General features: G+C 59.7%; 4 protein-coding genes across 8 annotated transcripts; 2 read left to right on the forward strand and 2 right to left on the reverse strand.

Moving 5' to 3' along the window:
- Positions 1 to 1954: 1954 nt before the first annotated feature.
- On the reverse strand, positions 1955 to 5768 carry ALYREF (Aly/REF export factor). The gene is made up of 6 exons (XM_087441803.1): positions 5497 to 5768; positions 4920 to 5051; positions 3317 to 3464; positions 2646 to 2709; positions 2370 to 2544; positions 1955 to 2272 (listed from the first exon to the last, which is right to left on the reverse strand). The coding sequence occupies exons 1-6, from the start codon at positions 5734 to 5736 to the stop codon at positions 2258 to 2260; spliced, it is 774 nt and encodes a 257-aa protein (XP_087297929.1). The 5' UTR covers positions 5737 to 5768; the 3' UTR covers positions 1955 to 2257.
- Positions 5769 to 5926: 158 nt separating this feature from the next.
- ANAPC11 (anaphase promoting complex subunit 11) lies at positions 5927 to 11202 on the forward strand. Its single transcript, XM_004432868.3, has 3 exons — positions 5927 to 6021; positions 6520 to 6639; positions 10748 to 11202. Exons 2-3 carry the CDS (start codon positions 6531 to 6533, stop codon positions 10891 to 10893), a joined length of 255 nt encoding a protein of 84 aa, XP_004432925.1. The 5' UTR covers positions 5927 to 6021; positions 6520 to 6530; the 3' UTR covers positions 10894 to 11202.
- A 60-nt stretch (positions 11203 to 11262) lies between these two features.
- NPB (neuropeptide B) lies at positions 11263 to 14733 on the forward strand. Its single transcript, XM_004432962.3, has 2 exons — positions 11263 to 14176; positions 14293 to 14733. Exons 1-2 carry the CDS (start codon positions 13934 to 13936, stop codon positions 14419 to 14421), a joined length of 372 nt encoding a protein of 123 aa, XP_004433019.1. The 5' UTR covers positions 11263 to 13933; the 3' UTR covers positions 14422 to 14733.
- Positions 14734 to 16839: 2106 nt separating this feature from the next.
- On the reverse strand, positions 16840 to 24366 carry PCYT2 (phosphate cytidylyltransferase 2, ethanolamine). Of its 5 annotated transcripts, XM_087441793.1 has the most exons (14): positions 24211 to 24366; positions 22112 to 22200; positions 21744 to 21809; positions 21319 to 21480; positions 20978 to 21044; positions 20268 to 20352; positions 20038 to 20082; positions 19184 to 19322; positions 18839 to 18921; positions 18504 to 18581; positions 18181 to 18246; positions 17985 to 18050; positions 17638 to 17726; positions 16840 to 17555 (listed from the first exon to the last, which is right to left on the reverse strand). In XM_087441793.1, exons 1-14 carry the CDS (start codon positions 24303 to 24305, stop codon positions 17444 to 17446), a joined length of 1242 nt encoding a protein of 413 aa, XP_087297919.1. In that variant the 5' UTR covers positions 24306 to 24366; the 3' UTR covers positions 16840 to 17443. The 5 variants fall into 5 exon arrangements, with proteins under 5 accessions (XP_087297919.1, XP_087297921.1, XP_087297920.1 ...); XM_087441795.1 differs by lacking the exon at positions 21744 to 21809; XM_087441794.1 differs by lacking the exon at positions 18839 to 18921 and having other exon boundaries at positions 18475 to 18581; positions 19166 to 19322.
- Positions 24367 to 24444: the final 78 nt, after the last annotated feature.

Below are 24444 nucleotides of genomic sequence, written 5' to 3' on the forward strand. Positions count from 1 at the left end.
TCACCTCCCTCAAGGAGTCCAGGTGGCATCCAGCTCCACACACCCCACTGGACTCGCCTGCCAAATCTCAAGGTTTTATTAAGTCATCCCCCCCCAACTTGGCCTCCAGCTCCTGTGACATCACTCCTCCCTGCTTCTCCTGTCACCTCCAACCCTCCCTGGGCCACACCATCCGCTGCCGCTTCACTAGTGTCCACATGCCAACAGCTGCCAAATTGGAGATGTCCGGCTCAAAGCAACATTGTGCGCCCAAATCTAGACACCTGCCTCCTAGGTCCAGTACTGAGCATGGCATCTTCCCCTTCGCCTGCTTTCTTTCTGGGGCTTTCTCTCCACTAATGACGGCCTCCTACTCAGCCCTGCTAGGCCTCTACTCATGCTGCCCAACAAGCCCCCACAGCCTGGTCATTGCTCCCTCCAAACACCACTGTGTTGTCACCCCATGGCTCCCCATCCTAGTGGCCGTCAGTTCCAGGATTTACGGCCTCTGACCTGGGCCCACCTTGCCCCTCCATCAAATGCTCTCTTCAGCTTCTCAGCAGCAGGGAGCAAGATGACCCACTGCCTCTCCTGTCAACAATGTCCAGAAGGCAGTCTCCCCGTCTGGCATGCGCCTGCTCAACCCAAGGCCATCTCCTCAGGGACACTGCCCGACTCTGCCTGAATGATCTGACCTCTGTCACATCTACCCCTCTCGGCCACAGCAGCTAAAGCTGAGCATTTGAGGATCTCTCCCCCTGCTGGACTGGGCTCCTCTGAGGGCTGAGGTGAGTCATCTTATTCATCTTTCCATTCAGTGCCTGGCATGGCGCAGGCTGCTCAAGCGGCAGCCACTGGCTCTGTAAGGATAGCATTGTAGCTGACAGTTAAAGGGCCACCCTTAGTCACGCCCCTCCTGTGTGACTCACTCTAGCCCTGTCTCAAACATGGAAGCGGCCTTGGTAGCTGCCTCCCAGGAGAGGTGAGCCTGAGCTTCTGTCTTGGCCTTGCTTACTGCCATCAGCCCCCTCTGGTCCCATCTGTAAGGTTCGGGGTGGCTCCAGAGCTCCACTCTCCCTGCTGCCATTCAGCTCTCCCCATAGTCCCTGTTCTTGAAAGGCTGTCACCATCTTCTAACCAACCTACCATCAGGAGATAAAGTCTGCCCCTCCCGCCCCACCCCAGAATGTGCTTCTGAGCCACAGAACCAGGACCCTCAGCTCTGCTAGGTTTTAGGCAGAATTGAGTAGCCCACAGGCATGCCCTCCAGAGCAGGGAGGCGGAAGAAAAAGACTTCAGATGGATCTCCATACCCTGCCTCCCACAGGAAGCTTGGCCCCTCCTGAACCACACTGCAGGGCAGGCTGGGCGTTGAGGCAAGTGATGGTCACCAGCCTGCTCTATTCTGTCTCAGAGGGGGTCCAGACGGGCACATGTGTCTGCAAGCCCCTTCAGTTTTCTGCAGGTCAAAAGAGACTCTGCCAGCTTCCACTAGCTGTTCCACCAAATACACAATTAAGAGAACACACTTACACCTTGTTCCCCCCTTGATGAGAAAGACCGAGAGAAACACCAGGGGAATAGGCTGCAAAGTCAGAAGTGCTGAGTCTGGGTTTCTGAGAACCACAGCACCAGAAGGAAAGAACAGCGCAACCTCATCATCTGAAATCTGGCAGCGACATGAGGTGCCTGCCATCCCTCACCTCATGGCACAGGCAATCAATAGGCAGCTGCAGGCAGAGGGACTACTGCCCCCTGTCCTCCCACCTACCGAGTCAGAGAGGAAGGAGTTAGGATCAGTGGGAGAGAAATGGTACAGTAACAGCCACCACCCCCTGAAGCACTAACTCCAAACCCACACCAGGATGCCAGATGCCCCCTCCTCAGGTCCCATGTCCCTCCCTCCCACCTGGGCCCACACTGAAGTTCTGGCCAGGCAAGGACTCCAACAGTGGGATGAATCAAACAGTTCCAGTTCTACACGCATTTCTATTTTATTATGGCAAAGGTGAAAACACCACCTTCTCCACAACAGCAATCAGTAAAATTTATCCCAAAAATAACTTGGTACAAAACAGGTCTGTTTCAGAATTAAAAAAAAAACAAAACAAAACCAAAAAACAAAAAAAACCTTTACAAGAGTTTTAAATCCTATTTTAAAACATAAAAGAAACAAATCCATCATTGGCCGCACAGCCCCAGTCTGCCACCCTCCTCCCGTCAGGGAGTGCACACGAGATGTCTGGGTCCTGTCCCATGCACGGATTTGCTGGTCTGTTTAACTGGTGTCCATCTGAAACACAGGTAAAAAGAGGTTCTCACTCAAAACAGGGTCCCACACACCAGTCGGGCTTCGGTTGGCCCCAGCCTGGCCCTCGTCTGGGACTTACTCTTGCATTATAAGCATCCAGCTGGGCGTCCAACTCCTCTGCAGAAAGCTGCTGCTTTGAACTCCTGCCAGTGCCTCTGCCCCTGCCCCGGCTGCCTCCACGGGTGCCTCTCCGGGAGCCACCACCACCGAAACCTCCAGAACCACGGTTTCTAGTCATTCCACCTCTGTTTACACTAGCAAGGAAAAGGACACTCATTCCCATAAATGGAGAGGCCTGAAGGATGAGCGGCCACACACCACAGGCCAACCCCATCCCAGAGGCCCCACAACTCACCTCTGTGCAGGCCTCCGCTGTGTGTCAATCTGTGACGTGACAAGCTGAATGTTCATGGGGCGGCCTGTGGCAAAGAATACAAGAGGGCACATTCCAGTTAGAGGATTCTGAGACTTGCCCAGGTGGCACCATACCCTGATCTCCAGGCAAGCACTGGAAAGGCACTCTGTGTGCCTCAAAGGCTCCTGACAAGAGATGTGGCCTGGAGATACCGTCGGGAGAATAAGACGGCACCAACGACAACCCCAGCAACACCTTGCTCTTTCTTAGTCCAGTTGAGGTGGGTGTCTGTTCAGGTGTCCAAGGTGCTCACGGGCAGAAAGATGTGGGTGACCTGATGGAAGAAGAACTGGTACCTTTGTCTTTATGACTATAGCCCCGAACTCAGAGATGTACTATAGCAGTTCTGAGAAGACTTCACGGAAGTGAATCTTCCGGAAGGAGCTGAAGGAGGGGAGGGATGTAGCTTGCTGGATGGGGGTTCACAAGAGGTTGGTTCAGATGTGTGGGGCAGCACGAGAGGTGTCAGAATAGAAGAGAGAGACAAAGGGGTGAATACAAAGTGCCTTCAGCCAGAGAAGTAAGCCGTATTCCTGCATGGACAGGTGCCAGCCCCAAACTCCACAAACTAGATACAGCCCTCAGTCTTCCTGGGCTGACCCCAAACGCACCATCCAAAGGGACACCGTTGTACTGTTTCATAGCTTTCAGGGCATCTGCCTTCCGTTCAAAGTGCACATCAGCTGTTCCTAAACTGCGGCCAGAGCGATCATAGTGCACGGCCGCCTTCTTCAGAGTTCCAAATTCAGCAAAGAGTTCCTGGGAATTGGAAAGAACAGCTGTTAGCAAAGCTGTTTTTCTTCTGGTGGCCCAGGGACAATCCCTGGAAGTGTGAGCTGCTTTGGGGATATTTCCCTGGGAGGCAGACTTACGTATGGGGGCAGGGCAGTGGTAGCGGGAACTGGGGGAAGGGATGGGGCAGGTGGGACAGCAACTTCCAGGAGCAGCTGGGCCTGAGGGCTCCTGCCAACTTGGGGACCTGACACCTATACTGTGATGCAGGTAAACGATCACAAAGCCCACCAGTGAAAGGCACGAGACTAAGTCACTATCTTCTTCGACAAAGGAAAATTTACAACACACTCAAGGACTGTGCCAAGAAACAGCAAAGGCCAAGATCACAGAGCAAGGGATGCTATCTAACATGTGGACCAGCTCAAAGGGCCCGCTGATTCGGGAGCCCTGACCCAGCCCCTCCCCCAGGGCAGATTCTGGCTCACCTTTCCCTCTCCTCCTACTCAAGCCTGCCGCAAAGTCTGAAGTCAAGCGCTGCCATGGAAACTGCCCTGACCTCAGGCAGGCTGGGAGTTGGAGAGGGAACCCAGAGTGTGGGGCTACTCCGGCCGCAGGCACACAGCGGGAAGTGGAGTTCACCAAAAGCGGTTTCCAGTGGATGCCAGAAACCACCTTAAAAAAAGTGTTGAGACACTGTGAGTGCTCACCAGCCTTGCTCTGTCCTCCCACGGTAAAGTCAAACGCCTGGGCTCTGGGAAATTTAACCCAGGAAGGCCCAGTACCCTGACCCAGCCATCTCCAAGACTGACCCCCAAAATATTGTTACTAAACCAGAAAAGAAGTTTAAACGCGTTCGGAATTCAATCAAAGTAAAAAAAAAAAAAAAAAAGGCTTCAACCAAAGATAGCTTTGAGAATCATGCCACTAACAAGACCCAGGGGGATGGTGATAAGTGAGACAACAGGACACAAGTTCCTTATGAGACACAAGGCTCAAGGCAAACAGAGCTGGAAAGATGACCGGCACCATTCTGCTTCTGTGCTTTTCCAGTTCTACAAAAGAAAATCTTTCTCCTCCCAACAAATCATTAAAACAGATACTAATTAAAGCAAGCAAGCAGCCTAGCTTTATCAGTAACACAGGAACCACTCATATTTAACCAGTCTTTTCCTGTTAGAAACTGGGAGCCCCGGCAGAGGATTTCCACTCACAGAACACATCTTAGTAAGGAGCAGCAACTCCTTAGACCAAGCTGGGGGCCTGTCTCCCAACACAAACTGACCTACTTGTGGGACTTGCAACTCTGGCATGACCTCTGCTTTGCACTCCTGCCGCCCCTTACAGGGGACAGCCGCTAGCTCTTGGGTGCCTGGGAGGGCTCACTGTCTTAAGATGGGGGAGGACTTCAGGCCACATCCCAAACAACACGACAGATTCCGTGCAGGGTGAACTGCTCACCGAGAAGCTCCAAACCCTTACCTGAATATCAGCGTCGGATACTCCAAAATCCAGATTTGACACCAGCAGTTTCCCACCCGTCTCCACGCCGGCACCACCCCCAAATCCGCTGTCGAAAAGGTCGTGTTGCCATTTGTCAGGAAGTTGTTTCGGCTGAAGGAAAAGAAAAACACCAGAACAGAAACAGACCCATTGAGTCTCACTCCAGGGCTCTCTCGCGCGCTCACGGCCACGGCAAGACCCTCTCCGATCGGAGCCCGGAGAAGAGAGCCCAGAGGACACCGCAGTCCTCCGCTTCCCGCCTGCGCGCGCTGGGCCGCAGCCGACTCAGCCGATGCCCCATGCCCCGCAACTTCTCGGTTCCCTCCTACGAACGTCCCGCCGCCAGTGCGGCCGCGCCCTACACCCCCTCCGCCCCCGGCGCCACGAGGCCCGGCGCCCAGCCGAGACAAAAGGCCGGCAGGGTCTCCGCCTCCTAGGCCCGGCCGGCCGCGCGACCTCCCCGTCCAGCCCGGCGCCCGAGCCACCGGCCCGGCCTGGCCCGCTGTCCTCTCCGCCACGCGCCGCCCCGCCGCGGCCGGCCGGCCTCCGCACTCACCCTGCTGTAGGGCGCCGGCCGGTTCCTGCCGCCGCCGCCCGCAGCGCCGCGGGCGATGGCCGGCCGGTTCCGGATGGGCCCGCCGCCGCCTCGGTTCACTCGCGCGGCGGCCTGCGCACCGCCGCCACGGCCGCCCTGGGAGCCGGCCCGGCCACGGCCCCGGCCCCCGCCGCGGCCGCCTCGCTGGCTTCGGTTCAGCTTAATGATGTCGTCCAGAGACATGTCCATTTTGTCGGCCATGGCGGGCGCGGAATCGGCCTCAGCTAGAGCCCGCGCGTCAGCACGCTGGAGCGTCACTTCCGGCGCCGCGCGGCGCCTTCCGGTGCCGCGTACTCGGAGCGGCCGCCGATTGGCTGCAGGCGGGCGGGGGCAGCGGGGCGGAGCGGCGCGTGCGCGAGAGGACGCGAGGCTCGGCTAGCGCAGCTGCGAGGTGCTGGGTGCTGGCCCCGGTCGTTTTTGTACCTTCCCGCGCCGGCGGCGCTGCCAACGGAAGGCGGGCGGGGCGGCGCGCGATTCGCCGCGGAGGTGCGAGGGCGCGGCCGTTGGGGCGGGTCCGGGCACCGCCCTTCTCCCTTCCCGGGCGGCGGGGGGCGCGGGGCGGTGTGGCCGGGGTCGGGAGGCTCCCCGCCTCGGGCGAGTCCGGTGTGGGGCGCAGGACGCGCGCACTGGGTGGCCTTCCTGGGGAACTGGCGGGCGGTCGGTGTTCGTCTGTCACTACGGGTAGTCCGCGCGGCCCTCTGTTGTTACTACCGAAGCCAGAGCGCCCCTCGCGGGCGTCCGGGCGGAGCGTGCGGCCGACGCAGGTGCCCTGGATGAGTGGCCAGCCTCAGTCGCGGGGCTCCCGCTCTCCCAGGGGCAACCACAGCCCGGCCGCCCTCTCGGCGGCTGCCGGACTCTCAGGGCTCGGACGGCGAGTCCCGCGGGCGCAGACCCTCGGGCTCCGGGCAGCGCCTGTCCTTCGGTGCTGAAACGCTGAGCTCTGCAGACTAAATGTTGTCGGGTGCTCTTTTCGCTCGCCCGCAGGCTCCGCCGCCATGAAGGTGAAGATCAAGTGCTGGAACGGAGTGGCCACTTGGCTCTGGGTGGCCAACGACGAGAACTGTGGCATCTGCCGGATGGCCTTCAATGGCTGCTGCCCGGACTGTGAGTGTCCCCTGTGCCCGCTGCCTCTGAGCTCTGCCTGCTCGTCCGGCCTCGGCGTCTCCCCAGAAATATCTGCACGAAGTTCTTGGGTTTTGGTTTCCCTTTCCTCCAGAAAAGTTGACAGAAACAAGCCAGGCGGTTTGGGCCGTTATTTTGTATAAAGACCCCATCAAAAGTTTTGTAAGAAAAAAATGGTGCAGGGCCGGCCCCCTGGCTTAGCGGTTAAGTGCCCCCGCTCCGCTACTGGTGGCCCAGGTTCAGATCGCCGGCATGCACCAACGCACCGCTTCTCTGGCCATGCTGAGGCCACGTCCCACATGCAGCAACTAGAAGGATGTGCAACTATGACATACAACTATCTACTGGGGCTTTGGGGAGGGAGAAAAAAAAAAAGGAGGAGGATTGGCGATAGATGTTAGCTAAGAGCAGGTCTTCCTCAGCAAAAAGAGGAGGATTAGCATGGATGTTAGCTCAGGGCTGATCTCCCTCAAAAAAAAAAAAAAAACCCGCCCGCCCCCCCCCCCATATGGTGCAGCCTTTTTTCATGATCAGACTCGGCTATGAAACACATGGGACAAAAAGATGTGTGAAAACTTTTTATTTGAAAATTCTCAACCAAACAAAAAAATGGAATGTTATAAGGACACCCCCCCCAATCCGGCACATAGACTGACAATGGATAAGTAAGATGTTTTGGTATTTGTTTTATGTTTTAGCTGAATTGTTTTCAACTAAGGGCCAGCCCCGTGGCTCAACTAAATGATAATTGACATCTCACCCCACTCACTTCAGCTGCATCTCTAAATGTAACGCTGTTTTTACCCAGCACTGTTGTCACATCAGACAACATGACAATTCCTTAGTGTCACTCCCCATTCCTAGTCCTTGTTCATATTGCTCCAGTTGTCCCCAAATGTCTTTTCATTCTTGGGTGGTGTGAGCCAGGACTGCACATCTGGTTGCTCTGTCCCTTAGCTATTTAATCTAGAACATCCTTTCTCTGCCTTTGTCGCTTTTTTTAAGACATCTGACTCTTAGAAAGTTGGTGTGTTGCCTTGCAGAATGCCTACTGTCAGCTTTTATCAGTTTCTTTGTGATGTCTTTTGTATTGTTCCTTTGTTCCCAGTATGTTCTGTGAAGTAGAAAATATTTAATTATATATTTGTCAGAAGCAGATTTTTGCACCTGTGAATTTAGTTTTCAGTCAGACCCAAGTGAACATGAAGCAGAATGGGGGTGACGGCTTTGCCTAGGGGGTGGTGCCCCAAGGAAAGTGGGCTTGGGGAGTGCTGCCGAGCTCCGTGCTGCCCCGGGGGTGACCAGGCCTGGTTTTGGGGGCGAAGTGAATGCCCAGAATAATCATAGGGCTTTGCTTCTTACAGTGAAATTCAAATCATTGACTTTTAGTGCAAATACTATTTTATTCTAGGCTTAATGTTTACATCTGCCTTGGCTGAAAGGAAATCGCATCACCCAGGAGTTAATCCATCCTGATTTAATCAAACAGGCAGAATGTAATCTTAGGAAATAATTGATTGGCTCTACTTGGCCAGGTTTTGCTTAGTAGCAAATGAGAATAGCAAGGCACAAGATCTGTCTCATCTAATCTGTTTTAAATGTCCCTTTCTGAGGGTACAACAAAGGCTGTGGGAGCCTAAAGGGACAAGTGTTTGCAGTTTCCTAAGCAACAGATTGTTATTTTGTGAAAAGACAAGTTCTGGGAAGCATGTGACCTCAGCCCATTGTGGGCCAGTGCGCTTGTGTGTTAAAGATGGCACCTGTGGGCCAGCACACGTACCATTCCAGCTGTGCCCAGGGCTGGGCGTCTCCACGTTTGCGGGCATGCTCAGGTTTTGTTGAAGTGGGTCCGTTGGCTGCAGAGAGTAGGAGGTTTGGAGTCTGATCTTCGGGCCTGCTGGTTGTTAAGTTAGAGTGGGCCAATTGTAATATGCGAAGCGTTTGACAAGCCTAATAAGGTGCTTTCTATCCAGATTAAGTGACATTGGGTTTCTGCTACTAAAATTGAACTCCTGTGAAAAATCCAGAGTGACTAAGGCTGTAATAAATCTGCTCCATGTCCAGAGGGCTTTGGGAATAAAAGTCTTGTTAAGAGGTGTTTTAAATAAAGGACTTCTATTAAGACACTAGCAAGCTCTTGGTGAGTCACTGTCATTGTGAGTCACTGTCATCTCGCTCTTGTGCTCATCAGATGCCTCAGGCAGACGCTAGAATGAAGCAGCTCCTTTGTCCAAATGAGCCCTGCCACAAATGGACAGGGTGGCTTGGTTACCCCTCACAGTGGGCTCTTAGGGCACCCCCACCCACCGGTGGGCTAGCTGGCTCTAGCTCATCATTTCCCATCCTCTGTTTGTAAGGGACTCTAATTTGATAGGGGTGATTCCAAGTAGAGTTCTGCTGAGGTTGGAAAGGCCCTGGGGGTGCGGGTGATGGGAACTAATCTACACCGGGTGTCACAGCATGTGGGCTCCTGGCAAAGGGTCCTACTCACCCCACCCCCATGGCCTGAGTTATATAGTTTTGTATTTGCCAAGTATGTGATTTTCTGGGTTGTTTTGTCATAAAAGTTTCAGAAAGGGAGTGACATCTTTGTTACAGAAAGACTGAGAAACACTGCCCCAAATAAAGGAAAAGGAATAAAAATGTGTAGCAGTGCCGTCCCTTCTGACTCAGTAAGATGGATGTGCACCATGGAGCAGGGGCTCTTCAGGGGTGGGAAGGAGTGGCATGTTTTCAGCAGACATTGAAGGATATCGTGCCTCACCTGGCACCCACACCAGCCGCCTGGTCAAAATGCTGCCCTCGGGAAGTGGCAGCTGCCTGTTAGTCGTGTGGCCCTGGTCTGTCTGTAAGACAGGGTGCTGTGGAGGCTGCAGAGCACTGTGAGGTTGGACGAGAGCACAGGCCAGGTTCCCAGCCCCTTGTTCAGCGAGGAGCAGAAGCTAAGTGGGATTTGAGAGCATCGTTTTGTGGATCAGCCGTAGTGTTGTTTCTTTAACGTATTTAAGGATCACGGGTCCCCGTGTTCGGTGTCGAGCATAAGGACCAGGACCACAGGCAGCCATGCCCAGCCTGTGGTCAAAGGAGTCCGAAGGCAGTTTCCGTCTTCTAGGACCTCCCAGACCTGCACTTAAGACACATGTTGAACGGAGCTGCTGCCTGGGCAAGACATCGCCTGCTTGCCCGGTCCCAGCTTGTCCGTCTGGTCCCTGTTGGTGCACCAGTGACATCTGGGTACAGCTAGCGCTCGATAGGCCCCCAAAGCAGTGCTGTGGGGGTGGCACCTGGAGAGGGTGGAGGTCGCAGGCTGCACTCCTCCATGCCCATGGGCACCCTGGCACAGGCCTCGGGGGTGGTCATGGTGCTCTGCTGGCACCACCTGTTTGATGTGGGTTTTCCAGATTCTTGAAAATCAGAGGGACACTGTTTCTCTTGATTCCAGGGAGTGTCCTCTCTGCACCAGGTCCTCTCCACGAAGGTGGCATTTCCAGGCACATGGGGTGGAATGCCAGCAGCATGTACCTTGCGCCTTGGACGTGGGACTCTTGTAGGCTAGAACCTGCTGACAGGCCGGCCGTAAACACCAGTGTCCCCCGCACACTCCCTTGTTCTGCTCTGGGTCCCTGCCACCCAAGGAGGGAACCTTCTAGATCCCAAGGCTCCAGCCCTCCTCCTCTTCATCAGGATGAATAGTTCACTACTCAGATTTGTGTCCCCTGGGTGGGCACCTGGACACGTTAACATCCTAACCCTCTTGGCATGACAGGTCAAGTGGCAGAGCTGCAGTGTGTCTGGGAACAGGCCCAGGCCCTGGGAGGCCATCGGGTGGGGGCTGCAGCCCAGGGAGGGGATAGTGAGCCGAAGCAGCCCCCGGTGGTCATTGCAGGTCTTTCTGTTGGGGTGGCTGTGTGGCCCAATCAGTAATAACACTCCTGATTTCTGTCTTCTTTGAAACATGAGACAGGAGGGGCTCCGGCCACCCTGGGCACACATCCCCCCCGGGTTGCAGTGGGCTGGCACCGATGCCTAACATCCTGGGGGTCCCGTGCTCTGTGTGACCTGCCTGGTCCTCTCCTGTCCCCTCCCACAGGCAAGGTGCCGGGCGATGACTGCCCCCTGGTGTGGGGCCAGTGCTCGCACTGCTTCCACATGCACTGTATCCTCAAGTGGCTCAACGCACAGCAGGTGCAGCAGCACTGCCCCATGTGCCGCCAGGAGTGGAAGTTCAAGGAGTGAGGCCAGCGCTGCACCCGACGCCCCCTCCCCTCGCCCCAGATGGTATCCTGTGCCCCCCACCCCCTCCATTGGGACTGGGTGGCCATGGTCTCCACCAGGACGGTCCTCTCTGGGCTGCGACAGGGTGACATGAGGACCAGAGCTACATTTGTCTTTTTCCATCATAACGTTGACACTTTCATCCACTAAGTGAAACTCATTAAACTCCGGAGTTGCTGGAGGCTTCTGGTGCCTGTTTTCTTGGTGCTGACGTGGTCGGCATGTATGGATATGAAAACGCTCATGAATAAACATTTTGGTGCAGTGTGAGAGGCCCTGAGTCATGACTCCAGAGGAGAACGAGTGCAGGATCAGCCGGAAGAGCCCGGGCCAGGGGTGACTGGCTCAGGCAGCTTGAAGGGCCTGGCGGTGCCGAGGCCCTGGGGTATGTTCTTGCCAGCAGGGGAAGCAAAGGAACTGTCAGCAGGCCTCTCACCTGATGGAAGCCAGGCTGGGGCCCTGGGGACCAACTCTCAGGCTGGTCTGTGGGACCCTGGCTGGGCACAGCTGGCAGCCACTGCACACAGTCCCTCCTGCCAGAAGGCCATCCCTGAGCAGGTGCTGGTCGTGCTGAGGAGATGGGCTGTGCTGAGGCTGCCATGGCCATCTTCTCAATCCCTTCTCCTTTGCTCCAGCTGAAAGCCAGCTCTATGGGGGAGCTGTGACTCGCCAGTGTAAGGACCAGTGTCCTTGACATCAGGATGTGTGTTCCCAGGTGTCTGAGGGTCTCCCTCCCTAGGGAAGGACAGCCCTTGGGAGGCTCCTTTGGGCACCTCTGTTCCTCCACAGCTCCTGTGGGGTGGTGGCCCTTAGGAGGCCACGGTCCCAGCCCTGGGTGTCTCAGGCAGCTTCTGGATGGAGACAGCTGCAGGCTGTGTGTCCCCATAAGCTGAAGAGAGTCAGTTGGCACTGGCTCCTTCCAGTCCATTCTCGATGACTCCTCCTCTCAGGGTCACTGCCTGGTGCCCCCGTAACCCCTTCCGACTGCCTGGTGGGAGGCTGGTTGCTGAGCACTTTTACACTACTCTCCTGTTCTCAGTCCCCAGAGGAGAATCCCAGGCAGTCCACTTGGAGGGGCAGGCCTCCTGGTCACCTGTGTGGCACCCTACTTCCTGTCTGGACATTGTGTCCAGAGGAAAGGAGGCCCTGGGGACCCTCTCCCTCACCAAACCTGGTCATCACATGCCCCTTGCCCAGAAACCCAGCTGCCAGGGCTCCATGCTGGTTTCTCTAGGGAGGACACATCCAAAGGAAGACAGGCTGTGACTAGGATGTTTGGGGAGTGTGAGTGGGAGGAGGGGCGCCTGAGTGAGCCTAATGGCTGATGTCATCTGCCAGGGGAGGGCTGGCAGCCCTGGGCCCTGGGGTAGCCTCCTGGGTGCTCCCATCCGCCCTGCAAACAAAGTTATGTGTGGCCCCTGGGTTCTGGCAGCTACTCTGTTCTTGGAGCCTCGTGTGTCTCTAATGCGTCCAGACCTGGGGAGTCACAAGGAGTTCACAGCCCAGCAGGGAAAACGACCCTCTCCAGGAGGCGGGCCATGGCCACTGCAGAGGACCCCACTGGGCGGCCTGGCAGGCCTGTGGCTTCCTGGGGTTTCCTGATCTCAGCCTGGCCTGCCCCCAGCCTACCTCCCTTCCCTGGAGTTCTGCCTTCTCTGGGGAATTCTCTCCTGTGACAGGATGTGCCCATGGGGACTGTGTGCCTGGGGCGCTAGACCCTGAACCAGCTTTCCAGGCCTTTCACCCTCTCCCGTTGGGGTAGATGCTCTGGCCCCAGGTCACACAGCCCCCACCCAGCAGGCCGCTCCCACTTCCCTGCCACTCAGATGACTCAGCACTTTTTCCTGGGTTCCAGGCCTAGTCCTCTCAGGGCCCGCTTGGGCCCCTCAAGCTGGACACGCAGCTGCCCGCCAGGCCCTGCACATAACCAGAGTCCAGCTGTCTGCCTTCTCCCAGGAAGCTCAGGGCCCCTGCAAGGTCCTCTCAGGACCCCATGACCTCCCCCAACCCCTCCTCCAGGAGGCAGAGGGTCGCACCACCAGCCCTTGCAAATGCTCTCCCCTGGCCTGCCTCCCTCATCTCCCTATGAGCGTCGCCCCACTGTCCCCAGTAAGCCATCCTGCCCACCCTGCCACCAGCTCCATTTTCCCACTCGGCTGTGGCTTGAGTCAGGGTCTGTGTCGATTCATCTTTTAGACCCTGGCACACCAAATGAGCTTCTGGACAGTGACTGTCGCCTGCCCTCTGTGGCCAGCCCCAGTGTTTGGGGGGGTGACTGGAGAGAAGGCCTGAGGCTCCTAAGGCCACCTATGCCAGGGCAGAGCTGGGTGGGAGGGGCCTGATTCTGCTCAGCTGTCCCTTGGTCTGGTTTCCAGAGGTCAAGCCTGGCCTTGGTGACCGCTCCTCCTAGAGGACCCCACCAGTAGCAGCCATGTGGGTAGAACCTTCCCCTCACCATGGGTGTGAAATAGACTATGTCCCCCAGGCCTGCCCAGACTTGGATGCCTCCTCAACGAGCCCTTGGCCCTGAGATCAGTTCCCCTTTAGATCGGGCAGTGTGGTTAATGGCTCTCTCTCCAGCCTCACAAGCGCTGGGGACCTCTGGGGGATGACTCTTAGGGCTGGCATGCCCTCGCACTGGTTGGGGGTTCAGTGCAGCCCCCTTGCCCCTGCTCCCCCTGAGGCCGACCATGAGCGGTGGGAGTGGCCGGGGAGGGTCTGGACGCCCCTCCCAGCAGGAGCAGGCAGGGCCAGAGCCCGGGACACCGGCGGGGGATGGGGAGGATGAGGGCGTCGGACGCCCGCCTAGCGCGGGACCCATCTGCGCCTCTCTCTTTGCCCGCCCGCCGAGGGGCGCCGACCCAGCGCGGCTTCTTCCTCCGGCATGGGAGGCCCGTCGGGTCCCCTGCGCCCGCCCCGCCTCGTCCCCGCGCAGATATAAGGGGGCCGGCTGCTGCCGCTCCGAGCCCCGCCGCTGAGCCCCGCCACCGCCCGCGTCCCCATGGCACGGCCCGCAACGCTGCTGGCCGCCGCCCTGGCGCTGTGCCTGCTGCTGGCGCCGACCGGCCTCGCGTGGTACAAGACGGCGGCCGGGCCCAGCCTCTACTCGGTGGGCCGCGCCGCGGGGCTGCTGTCCGGCCTCCGCAGGTCCCTGGACGCGCGGCGCGCCGAGTCCCCCGTGGGCGCGGGACCCCCGGTCCAGGCCGCCGCCTTCCCGGAGCTGCGCCCCAGACTGCGGAGCCTCGTGAGCGCGAGCGCAAGGGGCGCAGGGCGCCGGCGGGTGAGGGCAGGGGGCGCGGGGGGCGGGGCGCGGGCGGCTGTGGGGCGGGGGTGGCCCCCTCAGCCGCCTCCCGCCCCCAGATCCTGTGCGTCAAGGACGTCACCCCGAAGCTGCAGAGCTGCGAGAGGCTCCCCGACGGCCACGCCACTCTCCAGTGCAAGGCGGACGTCTTCCTGTCGCTCCGCGCCGCTGACTGTCGCAGCACCTGAGCCCGACCCGGACAGCCGGAACTGGCTGGTTCACGCGGGTATCCCCGCGGCCCACGGCGGGTACCCCAAGGCCTCCTGGGCATGAGATGGCGCCCAGCACTGCCCACCCTCTCCGCAGTAAATGGCTAAAAGAATAAGTGCAGCCGGCCTCTGAATGCGGTGGGCAACGGGTGGGGCTTGCCGGAGGGGGATGGGACCCATAAGTCCCCAAACCTGCAGTCTGCCACCAGAGCACACTCCCTTGGCCCCCACCAGGTCCTGGGCACAGACAGCTCCCCGGTCCTTCAGGCCACCAGGCTCTCCTCAAACATCCTGCACAGGAGCACCCCAAACCCCACAGCTCCCAAACGCTGCTGTGAACTTTCCTTGGCCCCGCCCCCCCACCTTACCTGGTCCTGGAAGCCTTCTAGAGCCTCCCACCCCGCTCAGCCAGTGGCTGCTCTCCATGTCTTGACATCTCCAGCCCCTGCCCCATCACCCCACGGCTCCCTGTCTTTGTCCACACAGCTCCTGGATCCTCTTGGGAGGTGCCGCCTTGTCCCCCACTAGCCATCAAGTCTACTCAGCCAGCTCGAAGGTCCCGCCTTATAGAAACCTCCCCTGATTACCCCACCCCAGGTGGCCCTCCTGCCTCAGAGATTTCCACTATGGCCCTGCCTCGCATCCTGGGTTTTTTGAGGCCAAAGCTCTTCCTTACTAGAGGGGCAGCTCCTGGGGTCACTCCTTTCTTAGAGCCAAAATACCTCGAAGTACTGAGCACAAGGCAATGACTCCATGTGCTGAATGAATGAATGAGCAGGCCAGGCCGGGCAGGGGTTGCTGCAGCAGGGTGGCAGAGCTGCCCAGCAGTCCTCCCACCCACACCAGAGGTGGGCCCAGCATCCCCACATCTGATGTCAGGCAGCCAGCCCGCCTCCTCTGAGGCCTGGGAGTCTGTGTTCACCCCTCCTCTGACCCACGGGGAAGCAGGTGTCCCCCACAGCCATGGGTGCTGCCCTGCCTCAAGAAGGGAGGGGCCGGCAGGACCCTGGCTCCCGAGTGCCACTGCCTTGTCCAGGGGCCCAGTCCTGAATGGCCTCCCCCAACCCCCATTCAGGCTAATTCCCTCATTTACTTATTGGAATCTCGAAGTAGACTCCTGCCCCACCCCCACTGAGGCTGACTGAGTTCCTTTCAGAACATGAACTAGGGCCTCTGGCAGGGCTGGGTCCCAGGAGGCAGGAAGGCGAAGTAAGGGTGTGAGCCCTACTCATGGAGGCCTGGAGCCTGCCTTGGGGTGTCCCCCATCCTGTGGAGTGCCTGGCCAGCTGGGCCTCAGGGGGCCCGAGAGAGCAGGAGGCTGTGGGTGGGACCCACAATCCCTTGCACCTGGGTGGATGCGTCTCTGGGGGTGCCGGCCTTCCACACCCCCAGGCCCTGCATCTCCTTCAACTCTGGCCCCACTGGGGCTCCCTGGCTGCTGCTATGGGCAGTCTCCAGTCCCCACCCTCGGGGTGCCACCCAGCAGGGAGCTCTGGGTGGGCCTAGGGCTGACTCCAGCGTCAAGAGGAGCCTGCCAGCCTTTCCTGTGTCTTCCCCTCTCCGAGTCTACGGGGGACTGGCTGCTCCCTGCACTCAGGGGACCCTCAGCCCAGGGGTCTGCGTGGGCAAGTCTGGCCCCACCAGGCTCCTGAAATCGGGGGCCTGTTGGGGCAGGTATCCAGGAAGGACGAGAAGGAAGCAGGGTGGTGGCTGCCCAGCCGGGGGTGTGTGAACCTTCACGGCCACCTCCTTTCAGTTTTCTGCACGGGGTTCTGAGTTAGACCTCAAGAATAACTAAGTCAGACGAAAGCACAGGCCCACCTCCTAGAGGGTGGGGATGCTGGCCCTCAGCTCCCGTGGGGCCAGGCCTACCTGCTCAGTAGCTGAAGGGCAGAGCCATTCTGGAGGGAAGGGGGAGGGGGCTGAAAAAACACCATTGCAAGCCTCACTTCTGAACACCACAACCAGCCAAACCACGGCCTCACGCATGCACCAGGGGTGACTGGTCAGGACCCTGTAGCCACCGAGCTGCTCCAAGTGTGGGCCCCGACTTGGGTGCAGGAGACCCTGAGATTCCATGGAACCAGTTGGGGAGCCCACTGCAGTTCCTCCCTGGATGGGGTGGCCCTGTGCAGAGCTGCCGGGAGTTGGCCTCTCATCTTCCTGTGGCAGACTCCAGGGCCAGGGGAACCTGCTCGCCTCAGTCCCTCCCTCTTCTGTCATTGCCTGCTGTGGGGGAGGTAGCCCAAGGCACCTGGGGGCCTGGGTCTGGGAAGGTCCTCGCTGCCAGGCTGCCTGCCACTGCCTCCCTGCTGGGGGGGGGCGGGGGCGGAGGGAGCAGGGCCAGGAGGTAGGTTCCCTGGTCCTGCCCAGCAAAGCTGAGAGCTGACACGTAGCGCCTCCCATCAGGTTTATTCAGTTGCACACTAGCTGGTCAGGTACAAGATGGAGAACAGTCTGGGGACAGCAGCGTGGCTGGCCCGGGAAGCACACGGGGCACCAGGGATGCTCCCTGGGGCAGAGTGCCGGAGGTGGCATGGTCAGCACCCTGAGGAGGAAAGGGGGTGGCCCGCTGGGTCACTGTTCCCCTGAACCAGCTCCCCCAAGGCTGGGCAGGAGGACGTGCCACCTGGAGCTGGGGGGTAGAAGGCTCCCAGGGCGGGATAGGGGAGCAGCAGTGGAGCCGGGAGGTTGGAAGCTGGGCCCTCCCTGGTACGCAGGGTGGCACCGCTCTGGTCGAAGATGCCCTCTGCTCAGCCTGCCTGCTGGGCTACTCCACTGTGCTGGACGCCTTCTCTGTGCAGCTTATCAGGAAGGCCACAAGGGCCTGCTGCAAAACGGGTGCCTTGCAGGCGGGTGGGAGGCAGCATCCTCACCAGCCCTTCTGAGGCCAGGATGGTTGGAGAGGGCACCGCAGCTTGGTTAAAAACCACGTGAGCCAAACTCTGGAGGCACGGGAAGCACAGCAGGGAGAGGGCTCCGGGTGATCTCCCTCTTCTGGTCAGAAGTCACAGTTGTCTTCCTTCTGGGGCCACACCTCCTGCCGTCTTCTGGCCTCTAGGAAGGCCAGTTCCTTGGCCTCCTTCTTCTGGTTCCGGGCCTCGTACTCTAGCCTGGGGGCCAAGTAGGGGTGAGTGGTGTGCCCAGGCCTGGGCCCCAGCGTCTGTGCACCCCCGGGCCCAGCGGAGCCCTGACCTGTTCTTGATGATGCGCTGGACAATGAGGTCCGTGGTGAGGTCATTCCCACTGTCAATCTGGCGGAAGATGCCCCTTCTCTTGGGCTCCTGGAGGCCAGAGAGGAGGGAGATGAGGGACCTCCTCTGGACCCCGAGGAGACTGCCCCGCTGCCCTGACCTGGAGAGTCCCCACCCAAGGGAGACCAGCACCCTGGTGCAGTGGGCAGTTACTCCCGCTCCTTAGCAACCTGCCTCCTCATACTTCGAGGCCATAGGAGCGGCACTTACTGCCACGCCCATTCCCAAGACAGGCATCGTGGGGCTGGGGGGCATTAGGTAGCTGGGCGAGAGTCCAGCACAACCCACCTGGTACGGGTCGGAGCCGTCCTTGTCAGGCACGATTTCTGTCTTCCCGTGACACACCAGATCCACCTGAGGAGGGAGCAGCGTCAGGCAGCCCTCCTGGCAGCACCCTACTTGGCCCCTGCCCTCAGAAGGCCCTCCCCAGGGAGGCAGCGAGAGCCCAGGTCCTCCCTGGGATCCAGCCCCCTAGGAGCCTCACCTTGAAGTGATCCAGGAGCTCTGCTGTGACCGCATACGGGGCCCCAATCACCACTTCTGACACGTACTGTGAAGACAGGGAGTGGAGCTGATTAGCCAGGACCCTGCCAAGCCAGAGGGTGGTGGGAGAGGCAGCCGAGGCTGCTGGCGAGGACACAGGGACTGGGAGAGGCAGCATGGCGGGGCTGGCTGGCCAGGAGCCCAAGGCTCCTGTACCCCCTGGGGCCCTGAGGATTCCTGGGCGGGGCACGAGGAGAAACAGCTCCGGGGCGGCCTGACTGTCCCCTCCTCCTACCTCAGCCAGGAAGGGAGAGCCCAGCTCACCCGGCAGGCCAGCACGCTCAGGGTCCGCTCGTGCAGGTTCATGATGGGATAGTTCTTCCCCTTGTAGTGGTTGACCTCCTAGGGCCACAGTGAGGTTGGGTCAGCAGGCCGCCTCAGGCGGGCTGGGGCTGTGCTCCCTCCCAACGGTCCCTCATGGGGCACCCACCAGCATGGGGATGCCCTGGACGGGACGGCCCCGACCCCTGGAAGAGACCCCAGCTCGTCTCCTCTGCCTCCATCAGCACCCGGGGCCTCACCCCCAATGAGCTGCCTGTGCCCAACACCAGGAGCCCCTGGAGGGCCCCCACGCCCTATCAGCTGCCCAGGGCTGAGACCTGGTCAAAGTGCAAGCCCGCGATAACGTAGGGCCTCTCTGCCAGGCCGTGCACCTTCTCCAGGAAGTCCACGTGCCCGATGTCTGTGCTCAGGTTAAGAAGCAAGTAATGGATGAGAGCAGCTGACCGCAGAACTGGGAGCTCCGGCACATTCCCTCCTGCCTGCCTATCCATGACACTCCCTGCCGATGGCTGTACCCCTGAACCCCACCCTAGTCTGGGGGCCTCGAGGAGTTAGTGAGGCTCCTCCAGGTCCTGCAGCCCACTGGTGCAGATATGGATATGCAGAGGAAAGGCCCGGGGCAGGGACAAACCAACCCAACCCACCCCAGTCCTGGAGGATACGGAACAGGTCAAAGGCGCCGGTAACATAGATGACCGTCTCCCCTGGCTGGGGCTCCTTCCCAGAAGCAAACTGGATGATCTTCTGGGATGTCTGCAGAAACTGGGACACCCCTGTCCAGGGGTTCCGCCCCCCTGGGCACTGTAAGCCAAGGGGGCTCTGGTCAGCAACAGATCTCACAGGCATGCCCCTCACCTGCTCACACCCCAGGGCCCCTCTTCTGAGCTTGTCCTGCCTGCACGCACCTGTGCATTTGCTCTAGGAGACATAGGTGAGGGGTGGAGAAAGCAGGTGCAGGGCCTACAGACCAGGACTCCAAACTCCCAGCCCTGTCTCCCAGCTTGCTCTGGTGCTGTTTCCAGGCAGGTGTCTCTGGTAGGGACACCGAGGGCAGGCTGGCAATGCCCAGTCCACACCACAGCCAGGGTGGGTGGGGCCCCTGTGGCCAGCAGGACTGTGGCACCGCCCCGTGGCCACAGCGGGCAATGCAGCCAATTCCACCTTGGCCCAGCAACCAGCCCGCCAGGAGGCGGCTAGCCAACACAGCCCTAGTGGGGACTGGGAACCTTGAGGTCACTGTCTGCTCACCTGGGAGGAACCTTCTAAAAAAGTATCTCCCTGGCGGGTGTTAGGTGAGGGGTCTAAAAAGCGAGAGAGGGCCAGCCTGCCTGGTTAGAGGCCACCTCGGGCAGTCCTTGCTCTTCCTCCAGGCAGTGACCACTGTGACCGGCTAGTTGGCCAAGCTTGGCGGGCTGTACCCAGTCAGTGCCCAAAAGGCAGGGAATGGGGTGGAGGATGAGGCTCTGGGACAGCCCAGGGGTCGGGTGGTGGCCTGGCCGGCACAGGCAACACTCACCTTGCCAAAGCTGTCTGCGTACTCCCGGTACTCAGAGGACATCTCCTGCACGGAAGGGCAAGGGTTGAAGGGCCTCAGCCTCCAGACATGGCCACCCCCAGGACCCTGAAGTTCCCTGTCCTGGAGTCCACCGAGGGACAAGGCTGGGGCGGGGTGCGTGGCCCCTCTGTCCCAGCAGTGTCCTCAGCCTAGGGACCTTGGGGATTCCACCCCCACCTCTAAAGACTCACCTGACTGCTGTGATGGGCCTTGGTCACCAGCAGCATGCGGCCAACGAGGTCTGTGGTGGACACGCCCTGGGTGCGTTTGCACTCTCTGGGGACAGAGGTGGGGTCAGGGCTCTCATCCTGGGACATACTTGTAAGGCTACACCTCCAGCTCACCCCACCTGAGGGCAACCCTACTTGTGGCCAAGTCCACTGTGGCCCAGCCCCCTGACTGTGCTGCACACAGACCAGGCGTCTCCTCGCTACTCTCGGCCATGACAGAAAACCAGGAGCTGGAGGGTGGGGAAGGCCACTGAGCTCTTATCAACTAAAGGAAATAAGGGAAAAGAAGAAACCCCTTGCTAAACTCCAAGTTCGCAGTGTAGGGGTAGGCAGGCCAGACTCGGGGTGGCAGTGGCTCTGGTGCCCTTTCTGCCCACTGTCTGATGCTCAGGTCCTGCCCCACTGCACATCCTCTGCCAAAGGAACTCCAGGCTGCACTGTCCCACTTAGGAGCCACTCGCCATATTGGCTTTTTTCTGTTGCTTGACAGCCAGCCGAGGCCTGAGCCCACTGTCCTGGATGGTGCAGATCTACAACACACCTCCTCCAGTTCCAGTCCTGGCCATGAGAATCACAGGCCACAGCCCAGACAGTCCCCTTGCAGGCAGAAAGAGCTGGAGAGGCGCTTCCAGGGCCTCTCCTCCAAAGGGCGGGCATGCAGTGGGGCTTACCTGTACCTCCCGGCCTGCTTCACTTCCTCATAAGTGTCCCGGCCGTCTACGGTCAGCGTGATGTCATCTAAGGGGTGACATGCACACAAAAACAAGGATTCTTGGCTCAAAGCCACGAAGGCCTTTCAGGGCCCATGATCCCCACCCCCTGTCCCAGGCCTGCCGTAGTGTGTAGGGGCTTGTTTCTAGGGAAGGACCCAGAGCTTTCTCAGATCCTCAAAGGGCTGAGCGCTCCCCCAAGTGTGAAGAGGCCCCAGGACATCCAGATGCCCCTCTGGCGGTCTGCTCCTGAGCCCACCCTGGGTGCCCAGGCCTCTGGGACCCCCGCCCCTGCCACTCACTGCCGTGGACACAGAAGTCGCAGCTGTACTTGTCCAGTGTCTCCAGTGTGGTGACATACGGAGCTGCTGGCACCACCTCGTCCACCCACTTGATGGCCTGCACCATCCTGTACCTCTCCTCCTGAGTGAACACGGGGGGCCCCTTGTGCTTGGAGATCTCCTCTAGGGCCAGAGAAGAGGGCAAGGATACGACAGATGACCCCTGAAGGGCTGGGCCACAGTCTTGCCAGCCCCTTCTTGGGAGACGCTCCCAGCACCGAGCAAGGTCTATAACCACGCATGGACTCATGGCGGGTGGCTGTCTCTCTCACTGGGCCCTCAGCCCACAAGGGCAGGATAGCACCCGACTGGCCCCCACTGTGTCCTCTGTGGGCCACCATGGGCACTTGGGACGCGTTTGCTGGATAACTGCACGGTCCCCTCACCCAACCAAAGTTCCAGGTAAAGGCGGGAGTTCCCTTTGACGACTGGGTGCTCGGTCCTCGAAGGCCCTGGGAATCAGGTGGGAGGTGGGGAGTGAGAGGTACAGCCAGAGACTTGATCCGTTGGCTGCACTGCTCATGGACTCACTGGCCCCCCTTGCTTTAGCTTGGGACATGAGATGCAAGGTGGGAAAGCCCTGGGCGGGCTCGGCCCGGGCCAGGGTTGGGGTGAGCTTGCTGAGCTGTGCTCTTCTAGAGGATGGCCCTGGGCCAAGCCTGACCCCTCATAAGGCCCTGCAGGGTCTTAGTCAACGGGGGCAGCCCCTAGATGGGCCATGAGGCTGGAAGATGGGCATAGCAGCCCCACTTACCATCGGTGTGCACACCCACAATGAGGTAGTCGCCCATGGCCCGTGCCTGGCGCAGCTGGTTCGAGTGGCCGTAATGCACCATGTCGTAGCTGTGGAGAAGGCAAGGCTGTCAGTCCCTGTGGTGAGGGCGGGGACTGGGCGGCCGGTGAGGGGCCAGGGGGCTCAGCCTTGCTCCTCCACGGCTTCCTTAGGAAGCCTTCTGAGAAGCTGCCCCTGGGAACTGCTCTCCAGAGTCCAGCTGGGCCTGACGAGGCAGTGCTCAGCTCTCCAAACCCCTGGTCCCTGGTCCCAGGGCCAGATTTAGCAAGTGTGGTAGGTGCCCGGCTGTGCCCAGCCTGGCTGTGGTGAGCACCAGAACAGCCCCTGCTCCCCACACCAGGGACAGTGCTCTGCCCTCAGCCCCTCCCCTCACAGGAAACCACCACAGACAGTCCTTTCAAGCTGTAGAATAAACTGACATTAATTCAGCTGTGGGTTGGACTCCATACTACCCTGAGACAGTCCTGGGACCAACACAAAACAAAGTCCAACCAACAAACACGGGTGATCGCTGGCTTTGGAAATCCTTGCTCCTCCATGGCCTCCGGAAATCAGCGAGGCTCCACTCTCTGGGGCCTACACCTACCTTCCTGTTGCCTGGATTTATAGCTTTTATCCTCAAGTCCAGGCCTGGTCAAGAGTGAACTCTCAACTGAAGGCCACAGATGGCACCCACTGCAATGCTCAGGTTTCCATGTGCTCCCTATGTGCGCTGGGGAGAACCTGCACACTTCTCTGGGGGCCCCAAGCTGGGGCCTCACGCTTACTCTGCTTCATTCCAGCCTCACATTACCTTCTGACCAGGCAAAGCTGTCCCTGCTTCTTCAGGTGACTTGGGCCACCAGGTGTACAGCCATTCTACTCAATGCCACGTACTACCCCCACCACAGCGCACCAGGCCCCAGGAGAGAAGCCTGTGGGGGTCATGGGGCTCTGGCCCTGGGGCAAGGGAAAAGGGAAGTCCAAATCCAGCAGCCTGGCCAGCCCCTTGCTCACTAGACCAGCTGGGCAGTAGGAGGGGTCAGAGGCTGGGCGGTAGGGGGTGGGGGCTGTGGAATGCACAGCACGGAATGCAGGGTGGTGCTAGGTCCAGAGTGTGTCCCAGTCATTGTGGCCTTGTGGCCATGGCCTGCTGGGGCAGGGGCCCCGCCTGGCCAGGGCCAAGGTCAGAGTCCACCAATGTGAAGCCATGCTCCCTCTCCCCAAGGTGACTCAGGCACAGGGGCAGAAGTACGGCAGCCCCGCTTGCTCTCAAAAGTCTGCGCCTAGGGGTAGGGCCCTGGCCAGATATGGATTTTCCTTTTTCTGCCTCCCTCAAGTAAAGGACTGAAAAAGCATCAAAGATGGCAAGTCATCAGTACGGATTAGTCCTTCTCTTATCTGTTGACAGTCCCAAACTTATTTTAAAACCACTCTGGCTGTCTGATTTGCCAGAAAAGAGGATGGATGGCCCCTGTAACCCTCCCAGGGTAGACCCAGGAGACTGAGGACTCCACTGGGGGTCTTGAGCAGAGTCAGACAATTCCCGCGCTGACACTTGTCCAAACACTCTCTGGTCTTGTGCTGGTTAAGCTGGGACACACAAAACCCCTGGAAGATATTTTGGGTACATGGCTCCTTCAGATGGACAGAGCTCTTAAGGGCACTGAAACGGTTAAACTCATCAACATTAGATTCACGAGACTTTGGCCACCACGATCAGCGGGTTGGGCAGCCGGGCTGGCTGGGTCTGCGGCTTAGTAGTAAAGGCGGAAACGGGGCGCCTTGGGAAGAGGCGCTTCCATCACAGTCCTCGGAGTCTCCAGCGCTCGGATCACGGCCCCGCCCGCGCTGTGCGGCCTCACGCCGGCCTGCCTGCGGCGGGACCAGACTGGGGGCGGGACGGGGTGGCCCGGGTGCCAGGCGTCCTTCGGGGCCTGAGTCCTCCGCCGGCGCCCGCCCCCCGATCGACGGCCGGCCCCGTCGAAGGCCGGTTACAGACGCGTCTTCGGCGGCAGCGCAGCGGTCGCCGCGGCCCCCACCCGGCCGCCCGCCCCACCAACGCCCGACGCCGCGCTCACCAGCCGTCGCACCACACCCGCACGGCGCGCCTGGCCCCCGGTCCGGGCCGCCCGGGGCCGCCCGCCGCCCCGTGCCCGTTCCCGTTCCGGATCATGGCCCCACAGGCAAGGCGCGGCCCTGCGCGCTCTGCGACTCAGAGCGGCCGCCGCCCGCCCCGCCCCGCGCACGCGCTGTCACGCGGCCCTCACCCGCCTCGTGCGGCCAATGGCGAGCGCCGTCGCGCCCCCGCCCGC

The sequence above is a fragment of the Ceratotherium simum genome, chromosome 16 (genome assembly GCF_057802395.1).
Source record: "Ceratotherium simum simum isolate JZ-2026a chromosome 16, ASM5780239v1, whole genome shotgun sequence".
NCBI classification, from domain to species: domain Eukaryota; kingdom Metazoa; phylum Chordata; class Mammalia; order Perissodactyla; family Rhinocerotidae; genus Ceratotherium; species Ceratotherium simum.

Excerpts from the sequence above, each read along its gene's own strand:
- ANAPC11 (XM_004432868.3), top strand. The coding sequence starts at position 6,531 with ATGAAGGTGAAGATCAAGTGCTGGAACGGAGTGGCCACTTGGCTCTGG. Across the intron at positions 6,640-10,747 it reads CAATGGCTGCTGCCCGGACT|GCAAGGTGCCGGGCGATGAC; the intron begins GTGAGTGTCCCC and ends CCCCTCCCACAG.
- ALYREF (XM_087441803.1), bottom strand. The coding sequence starts at position 5,736 with ATGGCCGACAAAATGGACATGTCTCTGGACGACATCATTAAGCTGAAC. Across the intron at positions 2,710-3,316 it reads CAACGGTGTCCCTTTGGATG|GCCGCCCCATGAACATTCAG; the intron begins GTGCGTTTGGGG and ends TCTTTGCCACAG. Across the intron at positions 2,545-2,645 it reads CAGCGGAGGCCTGCACAGAG|TGTAAACAGAGGTGGAATGA; the intron begins GTGAGTTGTGGG and ends TTTCCTTGCTAG.
- PCYT2 (XM_087441793.1), bottom strand. The coding sequence starts at position 24,305 with ATGATCCGGAACGGGAACGGGCACGGGGCGGCGGGCGGCCCCGGGCGG. Across the intron at positions 22,201-24,210 it reads CGGGTGTGGTGCGACGGCTG|CTACGACATGGTGCATTACG; the intron begins GTGAGCGCGGCG and ends CCTTCTCCACAG. Across the intron at positions 18,582-18,838 it reads CGGGCTTGCACTTTGACCAG|GAGGTCAACCACTACAAGGG; the intron begins GTCTCAGCCCTG and ends CTGTGGCCCTAG.
- NPB (XM_004432962.3), top strand. The coding sequence starts at position 13,934 with ATGGCACGGCCCGCAACGCTGCTGGCCGCCGCCCTGGCGCTGTGCCTG. Across the intron at positions 14,177-14,292 it reads GCCCCAGACTGCGGAGCCTC|ATCCTGTGCGTCAAGGACGT; the intron begins GTGAGCGCGAGC and ends TCCCGCCCCCAG.